Here is a 25,053-nt window from a genome sequence, read left to right as displayed (position 1 = left end):
GAGAAAGAGAGAGACAGAGCACAAGTGGGAGAGGGGCAGAGAGAAAGGGAGACACAGAATCCAAAGCAGACTTCAGGATCCGAACTGTCAACACAGAGCCAGATGCAGGGCTTGAACCTACCAACGGTGAGATCATGACCTGAGCCAAAGTTGGAAGCTCAAGTGACTGAGCCACCCAGGTGCCCCCTGCCTCCACCTTTTCAGACTTTTCAATAATAATATTTATGGTAGGTCTACTTAAAAGTAGTTACCCAAATATTTTTGATAATCTAAAACTTTGGAGTTTTTCTAGGTTAAATGATGGAAATTCACTGAATATCTAGATCATTTCCAAGTAAGATAAAATACTGAAACATTACCAACACAGATGTATCTACTTTTGGCTCTTGTTACCTAAAGATACTTGGATGTTTCAGCAAACATATCTTGTGCCACATTTTGTACTATGAGGAAGCATATGCTACCAGAAATTATGAAATCTATGCATAAATTTGCCAACCTACTAAATGTAGTATAACAATTCACAATTTCTTCTCAGTTTTTATCAGAAGTTAAGATTTCTAATGACTAAGGATTCCAGTATATATAAGTAAATCTACTAAAAATAATAAAAGAAACATCTCTATATGATGAGGGAACATAAGGCAAGCTGAAGGCCAAACACTAGCTAGTACAACTCCTCCCCCCCCACCCCCACCAAGGAAGGATATATGTGATATTCCTCAGGCACTCCTGGATTCCCAAGAACAAAGGAAAAGAAAGAAAACAAATGGTTAACAGAGATCACAGTCACACAGGACACCTGTCCATTTAGAAATGTCTTAGTCAATTACAAGAAAAAGGCAATCTTATCAATAGCCTAATCTCCAGAAACCTATGGACTCAGTTTCCTGGAGCTCTAAATCACCTTAACCTCCATAGTGATGTGGGGAAACAAAGGCAAGAAAGAAATGGCAGGTAAAATTAAATTTATAACCTGTAACCCATTGACAAATACTTGAGGCAAATACAGAGTATAACATTTCTCCAGGAACCCCCTACTGTCCTAATGTTAATGCCTTACTACAGGGAAAACAACCTTAGCTTGACAATAGCAAAGCCCCTGGACATCTTATGAGTCCTCTTTAGTATATCAAAGTCCTTCTGGAGGCCTCCCATCTGCCTTTACCTCCCCCAAGTCCATAGTATATAACGTCAGTCTTCACAACCCCAGTTCAACTCTTTCTACCCGTAGGTCCCATCCCCGTGCTTTAATAAAATCACCTTTTTGCACCAAAGACGTCTCAAGAATTCTTTCTGGGCCGTCGGTTCTGGACCCCCACCATTCCAAAACCCGATCACATACAAAGAAAGTAGGATGTGTATTAGGTAAGAAAAGGTATAAAGTATGGGATTATGGGGGGAAAATGGTGAAGTAGGAGGACCCTAAGCTCACCTCATCCAATGGATACAAATAGACAAGACTCACATCAGTGTAAATAACCCAGAAAATGACCCAAAAAGTGGCAGAACGAATTCCACAAAATATATAGAGAAGAGAACACATCAAAAAGGGTAGGAAGGGTAGAAATGTGTACAAGCTTGCAAGACTGCAAGTTGATCATGGGAGGGAAGGCTCCCTAGGTGCAGCAAAGGGAGAGAAATAAGACTACCACACCAGGAAGACCACACAGCAAAGATGATTCTCTGTAATATTTGACTTTGAAAAACAGAGGGGCTGAATTTTGTGAGTTCTTAACAATGAGCTGGACTTAAGGCCTAGAATTTTAAAAATCAGGGGGCTTGGCTCCATGAGAGCCTGGAGGGTGAGAGAAAGTGGAGTCCCTAACCCACAAAGAGCTAAAACAACAAACAGCCCTCTGAAATACAGCATAGAAGCAGTAGTTTGAAAAATACTTGGATCATACAGGAGGGAGAATTGTTTACTCTTCTCAATTGGAGGGGCAGGGATCCCTGAGGGTCTTCCCCAAGAACAAAGGAGCTGGAAGATACCATTTCCTTCTCCCCACCCAGTGAAGGAACCAGCAGGCAGCTGATATTTACTACCTTACTTACATCACAGCCCCAACTCTTGCAGATCTGCCCCTTTCTAGACAGGCCCAATTCAGTTGTCAGCTGGGGGTCTGCAAGGCCCCTCCTGCAGAGGGCCTCGGGCATGCAAATCTTGGTAAAAGGACTGGCCAACCACCCCACAGCTCGCATTGCAGATCTACCTCTTCCAATTGCTCATGGCCAGACACCAATCAAACCAGGCCAGAAGTCTGGCAGTGTGTAAGAAGCCCCAACAGGGGCCAATACCACTCCAAATTGATGCCTGCCCTAGGGAGAGGGAAAGGTAACCACACATTCCAGTCAGACTACAGACCCAGCAGTAGGCTAGGAGCAGAGAGCTGGTCTGATAAAAGCTTACAATGAAAGCTTCTCAGAGGACATGGCAGGGAAAGCACCCTGCAGTTTGGTGCTACTGCATCTCTGGCAAATGCTTGGTCTGACTCAACTCAAGCCCAAGGCAGCGCCAGACTGGTCCACTAACACCACAGGGCCAAAACATTGCCACAACAGTCAAAGAAAGCTCCTGCTGATCACTGGACTGAAGGAAAAAGCAGCTGACAACAGCAAGGTGCATGCTACACACATAAGAGGTACCCCTGAAGCATCAGACTTTAGTAAGCAGGGGACAGTACACTACAGGGTATTATAGGACCTTTTCTTTTTAAGACCACTACTTTCAAGAGGAGGAGGCATAGCTCACATTCCTAACACAGGAACAGACACAGATAGACAAAATGAGGAAACAGAGGAATATGTCTCAAATGAAAGAACAGGACAAAACCACAGCAAGAAACCTAAGTGAAATGGAGATAAGTAATATGTCTGATAGATTAAAGTAATGCTCACGGGCACCTGCGTGGCTTAGTCTGTTAAGTGTCCAGCTCTTGACTTAACTTGGGTCATGATCTGATGGTTCATGAGTTTGAGCCCCACATCGGGCTCTGCACTGACAGTGCGGAGCCCACCTGGCATTCCTTCTCCCTGCCTCTCTCTCTGCCCCTCCCCAACTCTCTCACTCTCAAAATAATAATTAAAAAAATAATGATCATAAAGATAATACTTGATTTGAGAAAAGAGTGGAGAACATTTGTGAGACCCTTAACAAAGAGATGCATAAGAATCTATCAGAAATAACACAATAAATACAATGTAAAATACATTCGATGGAATAAACAGTAGAACAAGCAGAAGAACAAATCAGCAACCTGGAGAACAGGGTAATGGAAAGTAATCAAGCTGAGCAGGTGAGGGGGAAAAAAACTAGGCAAAATGAGAACAGACTTAAGGAACTGAGTGATTCCATCAAGGATAGTAACATTCACATTATAGGGATGAGAGAAAAAGAGGCAAAAAATTTATTTGAAGAAATAATATCTGAAAACTTCACAAATTGGGAAGGAAACAGAAATTCAGATGCAGGAGGAACAGAGAAACTCCAAAAAAATCAACCCAAGGAAGTCCACACCAAGACACAGAAATTGAAATGGCAACAAGTTGTGATAAAGAGAGAATTCTGAAAGCAGCAAGAGAAAATAAAATAGTTAATTAAATAGAGGGGAAAGCCTATAAGGCTATTAGCTGATTTTTCAGCAAAAACCTTGCAGGCCAGAATCAAGTGGCATGATATATTCATAATATTGAAAGGGAAAAATCTGCAGCTAAGAATATCCAGCAAGACTATCATTCAGAATATAAGAAGAGACAAGAGTTTCCCAAACAAACTAAAGTTAAAGGAATTCATGACCAGTAAACCAGCCATATAAGAAATGATAAAGGGGATGCTCTGACTGAAAAGGAAAGACTATGAGAATAAGTAGGACACACAAGAGCAGTAAAAATAAGTACATCTATAAAAATTAGCCAAGTGACTCACAAAAAAAAAGGATATAAACTAGGATACTGTATACCTAAAATGTGGCGGGGATGGGGGTAAAGCAGTAAAAAATGGGCTCAAACTTAAAAAACCACAAACTTAATATAGACTGCTATATGTAGCAGATGTTATATACGAATGGTAGCCACAAATCAAAAAATCAGTAACAGAAATGCAAAAAATAAAGACAAAGGAATCCAAATATATCACTAAAGAAAGCCAACTAATCATGAAAGAAGTGAGCAAGGGAAGAATCAGAGAGAGAACTACAAAACAACCATAAAACGAGTAACAAAATGGCAAAAAATACATACCTATCGGTAATTACTTTGAATATAAATGTACTGAATGCTTAAAGTAAAAGACATAGCGAGATGAAATGGATTAAAAAAAAGATGCATCTATATGCAGCCTACAAAAGACTCATTTCAGACCTAAAGACACATGCAAATTAGAAGTGAAAGGATGAAGAAACATTATCATGCAAATGGATATGAAAAGAAAGCTTGGGTAGCAACAGCAATACTTATACTGGACAAAACTGACTTTAAAATAAGAGCTGTGATGAGATAAAGAGGCGTGCCTGGGTGGTTCAGTCAGTTGAGCATCTGACTCCTGATTTTGGCTCAGGTCATGATCCCAGGATTGTGGGATCAAGCCTAGATTCTCTCCATGTCTCCCTCTCTGCCCCTCTCCCCCTACTCAGTCTCTCTAAAATTAAAAAGAGAGAGAGAGAGAAAGAACACTACATACTCATTAAGGGGACGATCCAGCAAGAAGATACAACATTTTAAGATATTTATGCACCCAACACAGCGGCACGCAAATACATAAAACAGTTAAACATAAAGGAACTAATTGATAATAATACAATAGTAGGGGACTACAGCACCTAACTTACATCAATGGACAGATGATCCAAACAGAAAATCAACAAGGAAACAGTGCCTGTGAATGACACATTGGACTAGATGGATTTAATGGATATATTCAGAACATTTTTCATCCTTAAACAGAATACATATTCTTTTTAAGTATACACAGAACATTTTCCAGAACAGATCATGTAATAGCCCATAAAACAAGTCTCAACAAACTCAAAAAGATCCAAGTCATACCATGTAACTTTTATGACCACAATGCTATGAAACTAGAAATCAACCACAAGAAAAAATCTGGTAAGAGCACAAATACATGGAGGTTAAATAACATGCTACTTGACAATCAATGGGTCAGATGTGAAATCAAAGAGTACATGGAAACAAATGAAAATGAAAACACAATGGTCCAAACTCTTTCAGATGCAGCAAAAACAGTAATAAGAGGGAAGCTTGTAATAATACAGGCCTACTTCAAAAACCTAGAAAAAGCTAAAAAAAAAAAAAAACCCCAAAACCCTAAATTTACGCCTATAGGAACAGAAAAACAAGAAAAAACAAAACCCAAAACCAGTACAAAGAAGGAAATAATAACGATGAGAGCAGAAATAAATGATATAGGAACTAGGGGAGAAGTTAAAATGGCGGAATAGTAGGGGGATCCTATGCTTGCCCTCTGCCTCAAACACAACAAAGTAAATACCAAATAATTCTGAACACCCAAGAAATTGATCTGAGGGCTCAAAGAACAAACTGCACATCTACAGGGAGAAAAAAATGGCTACAACAGGGAAGGTAGGAGCTGTGGAGAGTTGATTTAGGGGAGAAAAGAACTGTGGGTGCTGCAGAGGGAAGAGAGCCCTGATCACGGAGAGAAGAGTGAGAAACAAAGAGTGAAAGCACATAGGGGGTTGCACAACAAAAACTCTTCCCAAAACCACTGACTGAGAAAGAGAGAGGGGCTGTCCTTATAAGCAGCAGAGTTCAAAGTCTGCAGTTTTACAAATGTGTGCCATCACCAGGGTCATGCCTGACAGGCTTAGTGGTGATCCTGTGGGGAGGGAGGACAGAGGCCCATTAAGCAGACAGCGTGGTCTGAGGATCCTGTGGGTTGCACGAAGAGTAATAGTTCCTCTTCTTGAAGTGCATTTGGGAGAGGCAGCACTGTCTCTCAAGGGACAGGAGAGAAGGCGGATGCCATTGAGCTGACCCATTAATTAGCATAGCATCAGAGGCACCTGCTGACCTGGAAGCCAGCTATTGGATGCACTCTACTGTAAACTCCTAGCCTCACATGGCTGTGCGACTGCTTTTCTGGAAGAAACCAGCATGACCCAGTGTGGCAAGATCCTCCCCCAGAGGATCAATGAGTATTTGTGCCATGCCAGGTCCCTAAGATTTGGAACTTTGAAACCCAGCAACACAGTACACACAGGAGTATGTGTACACGCACATGGACAACTCAGACATAGAATGAAGACAGGGTTCTGATGGAAGGCTGGGACAAAAGAGGGGAGATTGTTTGTACTTCTGTGAGGGCTTCCTGAACAGCAGCACGGGCAATCACCTCTCTCCAGCGTTGAGAGAAGAGGGTGATGCCATTTTCCTATTGCCCATCAGCACAGACTTCAGTGAGGAACACAGCACCCCCAGTGAAGGCTGGAGCAGTTTACATCAAGCCCTGTTCCACTGACTGCATCATGCAGGGCAAGTCTCCCTGAGAAGCAACACACAGGCCCCTCCCACAGAACACCAGCAAAAACTCCCCACATGCACTAAGTCTACTGATCATAAGAGTGCTGCAAAGCTTCAACTCTAGGGGAAATAGGATCTAGACTTTTCTAATTAGCAGACCAAAACACACCTAGTTAAAACTTGCCACAAACCAGACTAGGTCCAAATACTCCACACTGCAAGCAAGGAGAGGACTGCAGAGGACTGATAGGGAAAGAGCAACCTAAACACAACAGAGTGCACACAGCACAAACTTCTTGAAGTGCCAAGTCCTGGACAGTATATGACCTCTTCTTCATAAAGCCAGTACTCTCAAGAGCAGGAAACCTAAGAGGTTTTCCTAACACAGAGAAGACAGAGATCTGGGCAAAATGCCAATATGGAGGAATTCATTCCAAAAGAGCTGGAAGAGGTCATGGCCAGATATAAGTAACATGTAAGTAATATATCTGAACCAGGATTTAAAACAAAAATCATAAGGATACTAGCTGGGCTTGAGAAAAGCATAGAAGACACTACAAAATCCCTTTCTGCAGAGATAAAAGAAATAAAAACCAGCCTGGCAAAAATAAAAAATGGTATAACCAAGATGCAAAACCAACTAAATGCAATGACAATGAGGATGGTGCAGCAGAGGAACAAATCAGAGGTACAGATCGTAAAATTATGGAAAATAATGAAGCTGAAAAGAAGAGGGAAAGAAAAGTACTGGATCATGAATGTAGACGTAGGGAACTCAGCAACTCCATAAAGCATAATAACATTCATATCATAGGAGTCCCTGAAGAAGAGAGAGAGAAAAGGGGGGAGAAGGTTTATTTGAACAAATTAAAGCTGAAAACTTCCCTAATCTGGAGAAGGTAACAGTCACCCAAATCCAGGAAACAGAGAACTCCCATCAAATTCAACAAAAGCCGGCCAAAACCAATATACTGTAGTATACTCTGCAAAATATAGAGGTAAGGAAAGAATCCTGAAAGCAGAAAGGGAGAAGAAATCCCTAACCTACAAGGTAAGACAACTCAGGTTAGCAGTAGATCTCTCCACAGAAACATGGCAGGCCAGAAGGGACTGGCATGATATATTCAATGTGCTAAACGGGAAAAATATGCAGCCAAGAATACTTTATCCAGCAAGGCTATCATTTAGAACAGGAGAGATAAATAACATCCCAGACAAACAAAACCTAAAGGAGTTTGTGACCACTAAACCAGCCATGCAAACATATTAAAGGGGACCCTTTAAGTGGCAAAGACAAAAAGCAACAAAGACTAGAAAGGAAAAGAAAAAACCTCCAGAAACAGCAACTTTGCAAGTAACACAATGGCACTAATTTGTTATCTGTCAATAATTACTCTGAATGTAAATGAACTTAATGCTCCAGTCAAAATATACAAGGGTATCAGAATGGGTGAGAAAACAAGACCCATCTACATGCTACCTACAAGAGATACATAGGAGACCTCAAGACACCTCTAGATTGAAAGTGAGGGGATGGAGAACCATCTATCATGCTAATGGACTCCTAAAAAAGGATAGAGAAGCCACACTTATATCAGACAAACTAGACAAAACTACAATGAGATATCACCTCACACCTGTTGGAATGGCTAAAATTAAAAACACAAGAAACACTGTTGGCAAGATGTGGAGAAACAGGAACCCTTGTGCACTGTTGGGAATGCAAACTACTGCAGTTACTGCAGAAAACAGTATGGAGGCTCTTCAAAAATTAAAAAGACAATTACCATGTGATCCAGTAATTCCATAATTGAGTATTTACCCCCCCAAAAAACCCCACTAATTCAAAGAGATAAATGCACCCCTATGTTTATTGCAGCATTATTTACAATAATCAAGATATGGTAAAAACCGAAGTGTCCATGGATAAAGAAGATATAGTACATCTATAAAAGAATATTACTCAGCCATAAAAAAGAATGAAATCTTGCCATTTGCAACGTCAGTGGAACTAAAGGGTGTAATGCTAAGTGAAAGAAGTTAGAGAAAGACAAATACCACATGACTTCACTCATATGTGGAATTTAAGAAACAAATTAACAAAGAAAAAGGAGACAAACAAAAAACCAGACTCTTAACTATAGAGAACGCATGGTTACCAGTGGTAGGGAGGAGGGTGGGAGTATGGGTAAAATAGATGAAGGGGATTAAAAGTACACTTATCATAAAAATAAATTATAATCTTATCATGAGCACTTAGTAATGTATAAACATGTTGAATCACTATATTAAACACGTGAAAATAACATAACATTGTATGTTAAGTATAGTGGAATTAAAAAAAAATTTTTGAGCGTGTATGCACATATCCAACATCAGTGGAAATTAGATAGGGTTTTCAAATCTTTTTAAATATTTGCCAATTGAATAATTGTTGAAGTTATACTAAGTTTTTAGTGTGTTTGTTCCAGTATATTCATAAAGATATAATGGGATAAATTGTTTAAGTCTGAGTATGAGTATTATTTTCCAGCATTCCAGTTTATCCCAATGTATATAGCCATGGTTGAAATCTAGGATGATAAATCAGTGCTTCACAAATGTCAGGGTACACATATTCATCACCTGGGATCTTATTAAAATGTAGATTCTGATACTGTAGGTCTGGGATGGGGCTTGGGATTTTGAATTTTAGCAGGCTCTCAGGTGAGGTTGCTGCTGCTTGCCATAGAGTACACTTTGAGGAGCAAGGTGCTCACATTGGTTTGAGTGCCTGGAATGCCTAGCTCCTGCCCCCTGAGACTGATATAATTGGCCTAGGATGTAGTCTGGTGCTAATTCTAATGTGTAAGAAAGCTTGAGAGTCTCAATGGCAAAGTGCATGATGATTTATCAATTTTAGCTATAATTTTATCAGTAGCTCTAATGTGATTCCCTTTGCCTGCTGCCTACCCTTCCTCTTATGTCAAAGTCTTTAATCCATTTTGAGTTGATTTTTGTGTCTGGTGTAATATAGGTTTCAATTTTCATTCTTATGCATGTGCATATCCAGTTTTCCCAACGGTACTTATTGAGTATACTATACCTTCCCCATTATGGATTTTTGGCATCCTTGTTGAAGAGTATTTGACCATATATATGTGGGTTTATTTCTGGGCTTTCTGTTTAGTTCTATTGGTCTATATGTCTGTCTTTATGCCAGTACCATATAGTTTTTATTACTGTAAGTCTGTAATATGTTTTGAATTCAGGAAGTGTGAGGCCTCCAGCTTTGTTTTTTCTCAAGACTGTTTGGTTATTTGGGTCTTTTGTGGTTCTAAATGAATTTAAGAGGAATTAATACCAATCTTTCTCAAACTCTTCCAAGAAAATGAAGAAGCAGGGACACTTCCAGACCCATTTTATGAGGCCAGTATTACTCTGATTCCAAAGCCAAAAAAAGACACTACAATAAAACTATATGCCAATATTTCTAATGAATATAAATGCAACAAATCTCAACAAACTGAATTCAACAGCACATTAAAATGATCATACATCATGACCAAGTGGGATTTATCCTTGGGGCATGAGGATAGTTGAACATATGATAATCAATGAATGTGACACAAAACTTTGCTGAAAGAAATTAAAGAAACAAGTAAATGTAAAGATATATCTTGTTTGTGGAATAGAAGACTTAATACTGTCAAAACACCTGTGGTACCCAAAACAACCTACGGATTCAATGTTATCCCTAAAAATCCCAATGCCATTTTTTACAGAAATAAAATCATCTATCTTTAAAAAGAGAAGAGACTCAGATAATTTTTTCAATGTTTATTTATTTTTGTGAGAGAGGTTTCCGGAAGATGGCGGCGTAGGAGGACGCTGGGCTCACCGCGCGTCCTGCTGATCACTTAGATTCCCACACCTGCCTAAATAACCCAGAAAACCGCCAGAGGATTAGCAGAACGGAGTCGCCGGAGCCAAGCGCAGACGAGAGGCCCACGGAAGAGGGTAGGAAGGGCGGCGAGGCGGTGCGCGCTCCACGGACTGGCGGGAGGGAGCCGGGGCGGCTCGCCGGCCAAGCAGAGTCCCTGAGTCTGGCTTGCAAAAGCGGAGGGGCCTGACGGACTGTGTTCCGACAGCAAGCGCGACTTAGCGTCTGGGAGGTCATAAGTTAACAGCTCTGCTCGGAAGCGGGAAGGCTGGAGGACAAAGGGAGGGAGAGCTGCTGAGCCCCTGGACCACAGAGCTCAGTTTGGTGGGGAACAAAGGCGCTCGCCAGCGCCATCTTCCCCGCCCATCCCCAGCCAAAATCCCAAAGAGAACCAGTTCCTGCCTGGGAACTTGCTCGCTCCGCGCAAACACCCAACTCTGCGCTTCTGCGGAGCCAAACCTCCTGCAGCGGATCTGACTCCCTCCTGCTGCCACAGGGCCCCTCCTGAAGTGGATCACCTAAGGAGAAGCGAGCTAAGCCTGCCCCTCCTGCCCCTGTGCACCTTGCCTACCCACCCCAGCTAATACGCCAGATCCCCAGCATCACAAGCCTGGCAGTGTGCAAGTAGCCCAGACAGGCCACGCCACCCCACAGTGAATCCCGCCCCTAGGAGAGGGGAAGAGAAGGCACACACCAGTCTGACTGTGGCCCCAGCGGTAGGCTGGGAGCAGACATCAGGTCTGACTGCGGCCCCACCCACCAACTCCAGTTATACACCACAGCACAGGGGAAGTGCCCTGCAGGTCCTCACCACGCCAGGGACTATCCAAAATGACCAAGCGGAAGAATTCCCCTCAGAAGAATCTCCAGGAAATAACAACAGCTAATGAGCTGATCAAAAAGGATTTAAATAATATAACAGAAAGTGAATTTAGAATAATAGTCATAAAATTAATCGCTGGGCTTGAAAACAGTATACAGGACAGCAGAGAATCTCTTGCTACAGAGATCAAGGGACTAAGGAGCAGTCACGAGGAGCTGAAAAACGCTTTAAACGAAATGCATAACAAAATGGAAACCACCACAGCTCGGATTGACGAGGCAGAGGAGAGAATAGGTGAACTAGAAGATAAAGTTATGGAAAAAGAGGAAGCTGAGAAAAAGAGAGATAAAAAAATCCAGGAGTATGAGGGGAAAATTAGAGAACTAAGTGATACACTAAAAAGAAATAATATACGCATAATTGGTATCCCAGAGGAGGAAGAGAGAGGGAAAGGTGCTGAAGGGGTACTTGAAGAAATAATAGCTGAGAACTTCCCTGAACTGGGGAAGGAAAAAGGCATTGAAATCCAAGAGGCACAGAGAACTCCCTTCAGACGTAACTTGAATCGATCTTCTGCACGACATATCATAGTGAAACTGGCAAAATACAAGGATAAAGAGAAAATTCTGAAAGCAGCAAGGGGTAAACGTGCCCTCACATATAAAGGGAGACCTATAAGACTCGTGACTGATCTCTCTTTTGAAACTTGGCAGGCCAGAAAGAATTGGCACGAGATTTTCAGGGTGCTAGACAGCAAAAATATTTTTGTGAGAGAAAGAGATGGGGGGAGGGTCAGAGAGAGGGAGACAGAGGATTTGAAGTGGGTTCTGCACTGACAGCAGAAAACTCATGAACCAAGAGATCATGAGCTGAGCTGAAGTCAGACACTTAACAGACTGAGCCACCCAGGCACCCCAAGACTCAAATAATTTTAATGTGAATTCTACTAAATATTCTTAGAACAAAAAAAACCCACACCTATAATATGAAAACTATTCCAGAGCATATAAAAATGAAAATTATTTCTCAATTTATTTTACAAGGCCAGAGTAATCAATCCTAATACCAAAACAGGACAAAGATGGTACTTACACACCTGAAAGAAAACTACATGTTAAGGTAGAGAGATACAAAATCCTAAATAGAAGTATTAGCAAGAGTGATGTCAGCAGCATGGTGTAATAAGACATCTGTTGTTTTTGCACCCCCTACCCCAAGAATCATTTAGCATCCATCCCACAGACAAAAGTGGCTTTGTGGGAGCTGTAGGATGATCCAGCTCCATATGCCAAGTGACTCAGGAAGAGTCTAAACCACTCGTGCATTGGGTAAAGGGCATATAGACTTTGTTCCCAGGTATGAACCCTATAGTGGCCTGTCAACTGGCTCCCGTTCATCTTGGCCACAGTTCAGGAGTCCTTGGAAAACAATGATTTAGACAAGATCATGACCCGAGCCAAAGTGCGATGCTTAACTGATTGAGCCACTCAAGTGCCCGAGCATCTGGCAAAATTTAACATTTATGATTAAAAATTCTCAACAGATTGAGTATAGAAAAGATACATCAACATAATAAAGGTCACAAAGGGCAAGCTATGACAACATCCACAATGGTGAAAGGTTGAAAGCTTTTCTACTAAGATCAGGAATGAGACAAAGGTGCTGACTCTCACCACTCATATTCATCATAATACTGGAAGTCCTAGCCAGAGCATTTAGACAAGAAAAAGAAATAAAAGGCATCCACATTGGAAAGGAAAAAAGTCAAATTATCTTTGCAGGTGATATGCTTTTATATCTAGAAAGTCTTAAATACTCCACCAAAACCTATTAGAGATAATCAACGAATCCAGAAAAGTTGCAGGATATAAAAACAAAACAGGGGTGCCTGGGTGGCCCAGTTGGTTAAGCGTCCAGCTTTGGCTCAGGTCATGATTTCGTGGTTCATGAGTTTGAGCCCTATGTCGTGCTCTGTGCTGACAGCTCGGAGCCTGGAGCCTGCTCTGGATTATGTCTCCCTCTTCTCTCTGTCCCTTCCTTGCTCATGCTCTCTTTCTCAAAAATAAATAAACATTAAAAAATAAAATAAAATAAAATAAACACAAACAGTTGCATTTCTATATACTAACAACAAGAAAAAGAAATAAAGAAAACTATCCCATTTACATTAGCATCAAAAACAATAAAATACATAGGAATAAATTTACCAAGCAGGTGAAAGATCTGTACACTGAAAACTTTAAGAATTGCATGGAAAAAAACTGAAGACACAGATAAATGGAAAGATATCCTGTGTTCACTGATCAGAAGAACTGATATGGTTAAAATGTCCATACTACTCAAAGCCATCTATAGATTCACTGCAACACCTATCAAAATTCCAATGACATGTTTTACAGAAATAGAAAAACAATCCTAAAATTCCTATGGAGTCACAAAATACCCCGACTAGTCAAAGCAATCTCAAGAAAGAACTTAGCTGGAGGCATCATACTTCCTGAATTCAAACAATAATATAAAAGTATATAATTAAAAACAGCATGATGCCAGCATTAAAAAACAGACATGCAGTCCAATGGAACATAATCAAAAGGTCAGAAATAAGCCCATGCATAAAGGGTCAACTAATATTTGACAAGGGTGCCAAGAATACTCAATGGGGAAATGACAGTGTCTTTGATAAACTGTGGTGGGAAAACTGGATAACCACATGCGCAAGAATAAAATTGGACCCCTGTCTTACACCATGCACAAAAATTAACTTGAAAAGGATTAAAGACTTAAACTAAGACGGAAGCCAAAAAACTCCAAGGAGAGAACATAGGAAAAAAGTTCTTTCATATTGGTCCTGGAGATGATTTTCTGGATATTATACCAAAAGCACAAGCATATAAAAATGAAAAAATTTTTTCTCAATTTATTTTACAAGGCCAGAGTAATCTTAATACCTAAACAGGACAAAGATGGTACTTACACACCCGAAAGAAAACTACTTATTAAGGTAGAGAGATACAAAATCCTAAATAAAAATATTAGCAAGAGTGATGTCAGCAAAAATAAGTGGGACTATACTACTTTTAAAAACTACTGGGGCACCTGGGTGGCTCAGTCAGTTAAGTGGTGACTTTGGCTCAGGTCATGATCTCATGTTTTGTGAGTCTGAGCCCTGCATTGGGCTCTGTGCTGACAGCACGGAGCCTGGAGCCTGCTTCAGATTCTGTGTCTCCTCTCTCTGCACCTCCCTGCTTGACTCTGTCTCTGTCTCTCTCAAACATAAAACATTAAAAAATTAAAAAAAAAAAACCTTCTGCACAGCAAAAGACACAAACAGTAAAACAAACAAAAAGAAACTATGGAATAGAAGACAATATCTGCAAATCATATATCTGATAAGGGGCTAATTTCCATAATATATAAAGAACTCATACAACCCAACAGTAAAAAACCAAACAACCCAATTAAAAAATGGGCAGAGAAAAGGTGCTCAACATCACATGTCATCAGGAAAATAAAAATCAAAGCCACAATGCAATATACCTCACATGTGTTAGAATGGCTATCATTAAAAAGACAAGAAATACCAAGTGTTGGCAAGGATGTGGAGAAAAGGAAGCCCTTGTGCGCCGTTGGTGGGAGTGCAAATTGATATAGCCAGTAAAGAAAACAGTATCGACATTCCTCAATAGATTAAAAATGGAACTACCATATGATCCAGCCATTTCTTTTCTGGGTATTCATGCCTTTCTCTATGAGAAAGAAGGAAAAGCTGCCATTTACAACAACTTAGATGAAACTTGAGGACACTATGTTATGTGAAATAAGAAAAACACAAATACTGTATTCTATCAATTATATATGGAACCAAAAAAGCCAAACTCAGAAACACAGATTAGAATGTTGATTACCACAAGCTGAAGGATTGGAGAAAATGGAGAGATGTTGATCAAATAGTACAAACTTTGGAGATCTAACGTACAGAAGGGTCATTATAGTTAACAATATAATATCCTTAAGTATTGCTAAGGGAATAAATCTTAAGAAATCTCACCACCGAAAAGAAATGGTAATTACATGAATTGATAGAGGTTTTTGCTAAGGCTTTGGTGGCAATCATTTCCCAATATATCAGTGTATCACGGTACACCTTAAAATTACACAATGCTACATACATCTCAATCATATCTCAAAAAATTATAGTAAAACAAATCAACAGTGATCAAATAAGTTTCATTCCAGGAATAAAAAATAATTCCACACAGGAAAATCTGTTAATGTAATTCAGAACACTAGTAGATTAAAGGAGGAAATATACATGGTAATAGTATTTGGATTATAGTATTTTTTTTGACATTTATTCTGAGAGACAGAGTACACGCATGTACGTGAGCAGAAGGGCAGAGAAAGAGAGGGAGAGAGAGAATCCTAAGCAGGCCCCATGCTGTCAGTACAGAGCCTGATGTGGGGCTAGATCTCACAAGCCATGAAATCATGACCTGAGTCAAAATCAAGAGTTGGACACTTAACTGACCAAGCCACCCAGGCGCCCCGAGATTATAGTATTTTGAAAAATTATTTCCTGATTATTGTCTACCACTCTACACAAACTGTTGTTTTCTCCTTCTGGAATTTCTACTGAGTGCTTGTTATTATAGAAGGTTCTTCTATGACTATGAATTATTATTATTATGAATTATTTCTTTCTAGAAGATTCAATTTACCTCAGTCATTCTCAAATATTTTGATGTTCAGCATCTTTGTTAAATTTTCAACCCTTATACTGAACAGGGTTTATTACAAAGTGTACATAAACCCCCAAAACTAGAGGTTTTCTGATGGCAGCATGCATGCCTGGTACTGGTGGCCATTTGAAGTTGCACCTGTGTCTCCAGAGAAGCAAACCTAAAACACAGTTCCCATAGTCACTGACAACAAGGGTGAACCTGCCAATCAGTTACTCCACTCTGCCAGTTTCCAGGGTCCCCAGATTGTTACTGACAAACAATAAACATTAACATTTGTATGACTTAATCAGCTAAAAACTTCAGATGAAGTCGAAGGCTCCATTTATTTTAATCCCTGTCCAATCCCATTTTTCAATTCTTTCCCAGAAGCAACCACTATTATAAATTCTAGACCATGTTTTTTGTATACCTTTACCATATACATCCATCTACAGCAACCAGTGCTCCAAACCACCCATCTTACCCCAAACCACATAACCACACTATTCATAAGGGGAAGTGAAAGTTTTCTAATGACAATATGCATGTCCTGCACAGGGGACCAAAGGCAAATCACTCTCATATCCAGTAGGAAGCCAGCCTAAGATTAAGTTTCTCTTACCACTATTGCCCACAGTGAGCTTGTTAAAGAGGTACTCTGCCATAATGGCTTCTGGGGTCCCTTTCTTGCTATCTAGAATCAAAAAATATTAGTATTTACTTATTTTGATAAAGTAAAAGTTTTCAGGGTAAAGTAGAAGACCTCCTTTATTTTAATCCCTGCCCAATCCCATTTCCTTCACTCTTTCCCCAGATCAACCTCAGTCATAACTTTCAGGCAATGTTTTTATACTTTTACTATGCATAGGTTACCACATTCTTCAGGGCTCTAAACCACCACCACCCACACTGCTTATGAGGGGAAGATTAATTTTGTGTTTTCCAGGGTCCCATGGAATACCTTCTCCCTCCATTTCTGGAGATCCTCAGCTGCATATGGATAGGGTTGGGTGGGTGGAGAGACTCCTGGATACCTACTATAAAACTTAAAAGGTGAAAGATGTGCATACAAATCAACCAGAGACCTTTATTTATTTTCGAACAAAATAACTTTATTGCAACCAAGTAACTTTATGGCAAAACTGGAAGGAAAAAAACTGGAACGTTTTGCAAGTGCAATACTGCAAAATGCATGCTCGGCATGGTGACCAGGGGAAGTTACCATGCACCCTGTGGCTATGGGAAGGCAGTCCCAACTCAGTTCTTGTCGCTGTTGCCCAGGGTGAGCTTGTCAAAGAGGTACTCTGCCAAGCCATCTTCCGGGGCCCCCATCTTGCGCAGGCTGGTGATGTAGCCCCCCAGCTCTTTGATGACCTTGACTTGCTCGTGCAGGTAGTTGGTCTCCAGGAAGCTGCACAGATGGGCGTCGTTCTTGTCAGTGGCCAGCTGGTGCAGGTCGAGCAGGCTCTGGTTCACGGTCTTCCCCAGATGAAAGGCGCACTCCATGGCCTTCAGGCCGCTCTCCCAGTTGTCGCGGTCAGGCTTCATGATGTCGTGGAGGCGGAGGCGGCCCCCACGCTGGTTCTGCAGCTGCATCAGCTTCTCGGCACGCTCCTTCTCCTCATGGGACTGGCGCAGGAAGAACTTGGAGACATTCTCCAGGGCCACATCGTCATGGTCGAAATAGAAAGCCATGGACAGGTACACGTAGGAGGCGTAGAGCTCCAGGTTGATCTGGCTGTTGATGGCGGCCTCGCATTCAGGGTGGTAGTTCTGGCGCACTTGAGAGAACGGAGCGGTGGCCATGGCTGGCGGCGCTGGCACCAAGGTCAAGGCAACTCTGAAGCGAGGGCCCCGGAACAGGCAGTGGCGAGGCCGAAGGCGGCGGCGACCCCGAAGATTGCCCAGCTTGAATGGCGAGAGGAGCCAGAGGCACTCAGTGGCAATGGAGACCTCTAGGCAGCGTCCGTTGGGCTCGGACGCGGCAACAGCTCTGGGATAGAACCGGAACTGGGGTCCGTTACAGGAAACGGGGGCGAGTTTCCGGTTTGGGGGAAGGGGGATAAGGGGTGGGGCGGGGCCGCGCATGCTCTGTACCAGGTTCGGGTGGAGCCTAAGTGAGGCAGGGAGACCCAGCGCTGAGCACCGTTTAAGAATTTTTTTTTTAATGTTTATTTATTTTTGAGAAACGGAGTGAGTGAGCAAGCAAGGGAAAGATGGAGGGGCAGAGAGGGAGACACAGATTCTGAAGCAGACCCCAGGCTCTGGGCTGTCAGCACACAGCCTAATGCAGGGCTTGAACCCAAGAACTCTGAGATCATGATGCTTAACCGACTGAGACACCCAGGCGCCCCCTGGGGTTTAAGATTTTAATTTTGCAATAATGTGTCCATTTTACAATTACTTAATTTTATTGGTATAAAAAAGGGATCTTGAATGGATCCCTTTTATTACAGCCTGCTCCTATTCAAATATTCTCAGCCTTCTTATTCAAATTCATATTCCTATTCAAACTCATAGTTTTATTCAATTCACATTCTTATTCAAATTCTCAAAATTCTGAGTATGAATTTGGCTTTTTTGGTAACTCTGTTTCCTGTATTTTTTTTAACCTCAGAAATTGCTCTGTTTATGATCTTCTCTTTCACCTTCCTCAAATATTTCCCAAACTTTGTCCTTTCATATTTAGGAATAAAGGGCACATTTGATTAGCCTACATAATCAGCATGTATCTGATGTACAGTTGTGATGTCCATTTCACTAACAGGCTTTTCCTTGGAACGGGATTGCACAGTATGTCAATATAAAGAAGTAGTCTCCTCTTTGGGGGTACACGGCAGGGTGCTTGTAGGTAGGGTAGGGACCCTTCCTCTTGCCAAAACAAAAATGGCATTTCTGATGATGGAAAAGTAGTTATTTGTCCCTTCTAGGTAGATGTGTGCTTCTGTTTTATCCCTTCTTTTGTGCAGGTCTGCATTTGTCTCAACCTCATTCACTGTCTTTGGAGTGTAGTTTGGGGAGCCTAAAGGTCCAATACTACAAGTGCTTACTTCTAATTTAAGTAGGGTTTGGGGACATTTCAGAGCAGGGCAGATAAAACATCTGCTGTTCATAGTAGCTCTTTAATCACATCGTTGACCTGGGGACCTTCTGCAGTGTAACTGTTCAAGTTTCTATGCACATGCTTGGTTTTCTATTGCAGGTGTTTTGAGTTATCTGAATTAACTAATCTGATAGCACCTGCTTTTCCTGTCTTTCAAGAATTCCTCATAATTTCTGGTCTGCTACTCATAATCCTTTTGTTTGTGTGTGTAGATTTTGTGCGTGTTTTTAGCCACCACTATGATTCAATTATCATTCTTTACTAAAAATTAAGTAATTGTCTGAAAAGGTAATACATTCCCATGGGTCAAAACCACACAGCTGTCCTCTCTGCAGGCAACCAGTGTGGTATTACTTGTCACAATTAGGAGGAGGAAGAGGAAGAAAAGAAAGAAAGAATGCTGGAAACAGAAGAGAAGAAACTTTAAAATATATTCTTTAGAAGCGCCTTCTTCTCAAGTGCACATGGATCATTTACCAAGAAAAATCATATTCTGGGCCATAACCAAGTCTCAATAAATTTCAAATGATTCAAACCCTATAACATTAAAAAAGGAAAACAAATATCTGAAATTGAAAATCTAAAGTTCTACCTTAAGGAACTAGAGAAAGAAGAGCAATATACACACAAACCAATCAGAAGGCAGGAAATTATAAAGGAACAAAAAATTCAGTGAAACACAAAACAAAAATATGTAAAACTAAATAAAGCCAAACAGAGATTCTTTGAGATTAAAAAAAAAAAAGATAAATCTCTAGACAGACTGATCAGTAAAAAAAGAGAGAAGACAGAAATTACCAATATCAAGAATGAGAGAGAAGACATTACTACCAGTTACGAAAAGGGAACAATATTGCTATGACTGACTTAGGCTAATTATGATTTATCTCTAGCAACTAGATATGTTATTACTCCCCTAAACTGGGGTTCTCTTAGCAAGAAAGAAGGAGGTGAAATAGTTTTTATATCAGTAATCAACAGTTTCTGCCTCATTTCTATTCATTAGTAACTTAGAATACATTAATTCAAGCAATTACTTTCTTTTCTCTCCAATTATGTTGGTGGTAGGGCAAATCATAATCAAACTGCCATTGAGCACAGGATTTCTAAGATAATGGAAGTGAGTAATACAAGAGCTGGCAGAGAAGGCAAAAAGAATGGTGTATATTGGAATAAATTATCTTTTTATGCTAAGTTGAAGAGATACTAAAATCCTTAGTAGATAATTATTTATCTCTGCTTTTGTCTAGAGTTTGCCCTGAGTTTTAACATTTTAAAATAGAAAATAAAGTGGGAGAGAACGGTTTTAATGAAAAACTAATATAAATTCTAGGTTAATGGGTAATTATTATTTTTGCTAGTTTATCTCATTTTAGTTATTAGTATGCACCTGAATCTTTACAATGTAATGTCTTTCAAAGTAATAAAAATGAATACCTGTAGAACTGAAAAGTTTCATTAACTTTAAATAGAACTAATTCTTTATCATCTCCTCTACCTCTTCAGACATCACTCTAGAATCATAATTAAACCTCATCAGTTTATTTAGCTTCAAGACAGCTCCCTTGAAAATGATCTTACCGTCAAACCAAACAAGTTCAGAATTGTCTAGAAGTTCAAGATGCCACTTCTCAGATAATAACTGGAAACATCAGACTACGTCTATATTCATTCTTAACTGGCCCTATTATATTGCAAGTTTTATTAGGTTTTCTTCTCTTCAAGACATCCTGCCTTATGCTCCGGGTATATCGGCTACATGGTATGGTGCTTATAAGTACTAGATTAGTAATCAAAAGCTACAAGTTCCAATTCCAATCAGAAGTTGCATGCATCATTCGTCTTTTTGGCATTCACAATATTGGTCCAAAGATGAAAAGAATATTACCTTTGCCTGTCCCAAATGGTATTGTTTCCAAGCATTTTAAAACAATAAAATTAAAAATCTAGCTAAAAGTAGTTGCCAGCCACCAATTTTTCCATTTCAATCATATCTGAACTTGAAAAAACTAAGTTGTTTCATTGGAAAACCCCTGGCATAACCATCAATTAAATTAGGAGAGAATTATGTTCAATGCAGAAGGAGGGGATGGGAAGGGAGGGAAGACACTGAATTCGGAGACCTGGGTCCTATTTTCGGCTGCACCAATCAGTATCTCGCTATGGAAAAAGGAGTAAAATGACTTCTGTGGGGCTATTTTAAAAATGAAGAGCTTAACCTATTTGGTTTTCATGGACCCTATCGATTATAAATATAATTGGTCTATTCCATGAATCTTTCTTCAACAGTGGAATGGAAAGAAAAATCAGCTTTTAGTCTATTCATGATAAGCAGTGACTGGTAGCAAATATTAGCTTTGGGAATGGGATGATACCTTAATGTTCAAATAATCATGCTGTTCTAAGTTATGGCATTAGTGCCACTCTCTAAAATATACAATTCAAGAAAAGACAGAGCCCTCTTTTCTCAGTTGGTTGTTGTATGTACAGTGGAGGAGCAGATCCTCTGTTTCAGCTTGATGGTACCCAGGCTCCCAATGCAAAGGTATATGAGGTAAACAAAATTAGGCATGCAGGGCAAAAATGCCCCCCAATTTAGTACTGTACCAGAAAACCTACTTTCACAGGAAGAAAGGGCCAAGTTAGGTAAACAGATAAATTGAGCTATAGACCACTGCGTTGCAGGTGAAGCAGCCCAGAGCGGAGATGGTTAACAAAAGAAAAGGTGCCTTGTTAACCCTGAGGTTATTCCGCCTGACTGTCTCATCCCCTAGGCTAGCTAAGTTAGACACGGCACCTCCTGTCTGCCATTAACAACCATCTGCCCATCTGCCCAGCGCCAGGATTTTGTTTTATATTGACCCAAACCCCAAACACTGTATATCTTCCAAATACCCCTCTTCCCTCACATCCCCAAGTTAATGTTCACAGTTTGTCTCTTTGTGCCGCCAATCACGTTTGTAAGCCTTCTGATCTTAATAAATACAGGGCAAAGACCCTTATTCGGGGCTCCTGTCTTTTCCCAGACATGCGCCATCTCTCACCTTAATCCTGTGTCCTGCTCTTTTGTTGGCCAAAAGGGAACTTTAGACTTAGAGTCTATGACACCAATTTCCTTTGCCACTGATTTGATTGTATCTTGGAAGTGGCTAAATGGAATTTTATTTCTACAGTTACTGATATTCAAACTATGAGGGCCACTGTCAGCCTTGTCCTGGGGAGACTATACCCTAACACCCATGTGGGAAGAAACCAAGGACAACCCCAAATATTAAAGGAATCAGCAGCTACCTACTATAACAGAAACTGATTTACAGTAGTGACCACACCCAGATGGGAATTTCTGAGGAGTGGGCACGAGAGGTGATTAGCTGCTGTATTTTATTAAACATACCATGAATCGAAAAGCACATTATTTTTTTATGTATTAAAAAAGGAAAAAAGGAAGGAGCGCCTGGGTGCCTCAGTCGGTTAAGCGTCCGCCTTTGGCTCAGGTCATGATCTCATGGTTCATGGGTTTGAGTCCCACATCAGGCTCCGTGCTGACAGCTCAGAGCCTGGAGCCTGTTCTGTGTCTCCCTCTCTCTATGCCCCTCCCCTGCTCATGCTTTGTCTCTCAAAAATGAATGACCATTAAAAAAAAAAAAAAAAGGAAAAACGGGGCACCTGGGTGGCTCAGTCAGTTAAGCATCCCATTCTTGATCTCAGCTCAGGTCATGATCTGGCTGTTGGTGAGTTCGAGCAGTGTGGAGCCTGCTTGAGATTCTGTTTCTCCTTCTCTCTGCCCATCCCCTGCTTGTGCTCTCTCTCTCTCAAAATAAACAAACAAACAAACAAAAAACCTTTAAAAAAGGGGAAAAAAACATGCTTTAAACTAATCCATGATGTCACTGATAAGCTGAACTTCAATTTCAGAGAAAATGTGAATAAATGATCAGAGAATCAATGAAATATGGTAATATTTTTTTACTCACTTGTCTGAATACATCTATCAAAGTAGACACTTTTAAAATACTGTTTAAACTTTTTGGTAATTTATTTGTGGCCTTAATAGTCTACAGTATTATGTAGACACAAAACATTAATAAAGAAAAAAATTGTCATTTTCTGTTGGATATTGTGTCATTTTACATTTCGGTCTCATCCTAAAATGGGTGGTTTCCAACTTTTTTTCTTTCCCTTTTTGGAGTGGGAGGTTTAGTGTATTAGACTAAGGAATATAGGGGCGCCTGGGTGGCGCAGTCGGTTAAGCGTCCGACTTCAGCCAGGTCACGATCTCGCGGTCCGTGAGTTCGAGCCCCGTGTCAGGCTCTGGGCTGATGGCTCGGAGCCTGGAGCCTGTTTCCGATTCTGTGTCTCCCTCTCTCTCTGCCCCTCCCCCGTTCATGCTCTGTCTCTCTCTGTCCCAAAAATAAATAAACGTTGAAAAAAAAAAATTTAGACTAAGGAATATAATTGCTTGAGAAACAGGTAAACCCCACTTCTGAATTCATAGCTAACCTCCTCCTAACATGCTATGGGAGGCATGTGACATCATCTTTCAAATGAAGAGATGCATAACCATTTATACCAAGCAAAGTTGCTGATCTAGGTTTCTACTCACATCCCAATTTGAATGTGAAAGTTTTATTCTCATCAATTACACTGACTGATTGCAGCTCACTGTTAGATAATGTGAGTCATTTCTAACAAGGACAGTACTGTCTACCAAGTAGTTAAGCATCCCAAAGCAGCAGCACAGTGGCTGACAGGGCCACTAGAATCACTACTACACATGCTAGGCTAGTGTGTCACATTTCATGGATTCACAGTTCTTGTTTAGACCGTAAGACTTTGAACAACTGAGGGGAGCTCAGTTATTCCAAGAAAGTCAGTTACAGGATACATGTATGAAGAGAACACTAATATTTCATTCCCTGAGTGGACATCTGCTTAAGCTGTGGAATAGTTGATGTACCCCCAATACTGCACTCTATGCCCATATGAAGGGCAGGGTATATTTGAGGAAAAGCAACAGAGTCAGCGATGGTATAGATCTTTCCCGAGGTGGAAAACAAGGGTGTTCAAGGGGCACCTGGTGGCTCAATCAGTTAAGCATCCGACTTTGGCTCAGGTCATGATCTCACGATCCGTGACTTAGAGCTCTGTGCTGACAACTCAGAGCCTGGAGCCTGCTTCAGATTCTGTGTCTCCGTCTTTCTTCATGCCCTTCCCCCACTCACACTCTGTATCTCTCTCTCAAAAAATAAATAAACATTAAAAAAAAAAAACAGAAAAAAACAAGGGTGTAGGAATTTTCCACCGGTTCAGTGGATACTGTGGAAAACCTGAGCCATGTTGCAGCTACTCTGCACCAGAGGGCTGTTTGCCAGGCAAAAGGCCCCAACAAGGATATGAAGCATGCATACTAGGATAGAAGCCATCTGGGGAAGGGGTTGGTAGAGGCCAACACAGGACCATAACTCCTATTTCTGGAACTGTGTTGTACAGAGGTTTCTTTTAGGACCCCCTGAAGAACACCATGCACCTCCCACCCAACTTATAATTAGGCCCACCAAAGATTTAGTGACAGACAAAAAGAGGATACAGCAATACCAGCTAACTTAGAGACCTCTGTCCCCTTCCACCTCATTCCCCCCAAAATACTAAAGGAAAGAAAATGGGAAGGGTAACGTTAAAGGGCAAATCATGCTCCTCTCTTTGCTTCATGATCTTAAGGTCAAGGTCTAGCAGGAGCTGAAGGAGCAAAGGAGAAAAAGGTGGGCATAAAGCAAACCTAACAGGAAGTTTTAAATGGGAGAGAATGGGGCACATGGGTGGCCTAGTTGGTTAAGTGTCCAACTTTGGCTCAGGTCATGATCTCACAGTCTGTGGGTTCAAGCCCCGCATCAGGCTCTGTGCTGACAGCTCAGAGCCTGGAGCCTACTTCAGATTCTGTGTCTCCCTCTCTCTCTGCCCCTCCCCTGCTTGCACTCTTCTCTTCTCT

The 25,053-nt window shown here is 40.9% G+C and overlaps 2 protein-coding genes across 2 annotated transcripts in view; both read right to left on the bottom strand.

The window, feature by feature from the left end:
• The window catches only part of PRRG1 (proline rich and Gla domain 1), a gene marked incomplete at its 5' end in the record, with an annotated part of 58,536 nt that overhangs the window by 15,036 nt on the left and 18,447 nt on the right, over positions 1 to 25,053 (bottom strand). The window lies entirely within an intron of this gene.
• LOC124509675 (ferritin heavy chain-like) lies at positions 17,222 to 17,770 on the bottom strand. The gene has a single exon (XM_047076385.1). It carries the CDS (start codon positions 17,768 to 17,770, stop codon positions 17,222 to 17,224), a length of 549 nt encoding a protein of 182 aa, XP_046932341.1.

Source organism: Lynx rufus, unplaced genomic scaffold, assembly GCF_022079265.1.
Source record: "Lynx rufus isolate CCGP_SWC_20201006 ecotype Redwood Valley unplaced genomic scaffold, mLynRuf1.p SCAF_14, whole genome shotgun sequence".
In the NCBI taxonomy this organism is placed as follows: Eukaryota; Metazoa; Chordata; class Mammalia; order Carnivora; family Felidae; genus Lynx; species Lynx rufus.
This window is presented reverse-complemented; position numbering and strand designations above follow the sequence as displayed.

Coding starts and splice junctions, on each gene's coding strand:
- LOC124509675 (XM_047076385.1), bottom strand. CDS start 17,770: ATGGCCACCGCTCCGTTCTCTCAAGTGCGCCAGAACTACCACCCTGAA.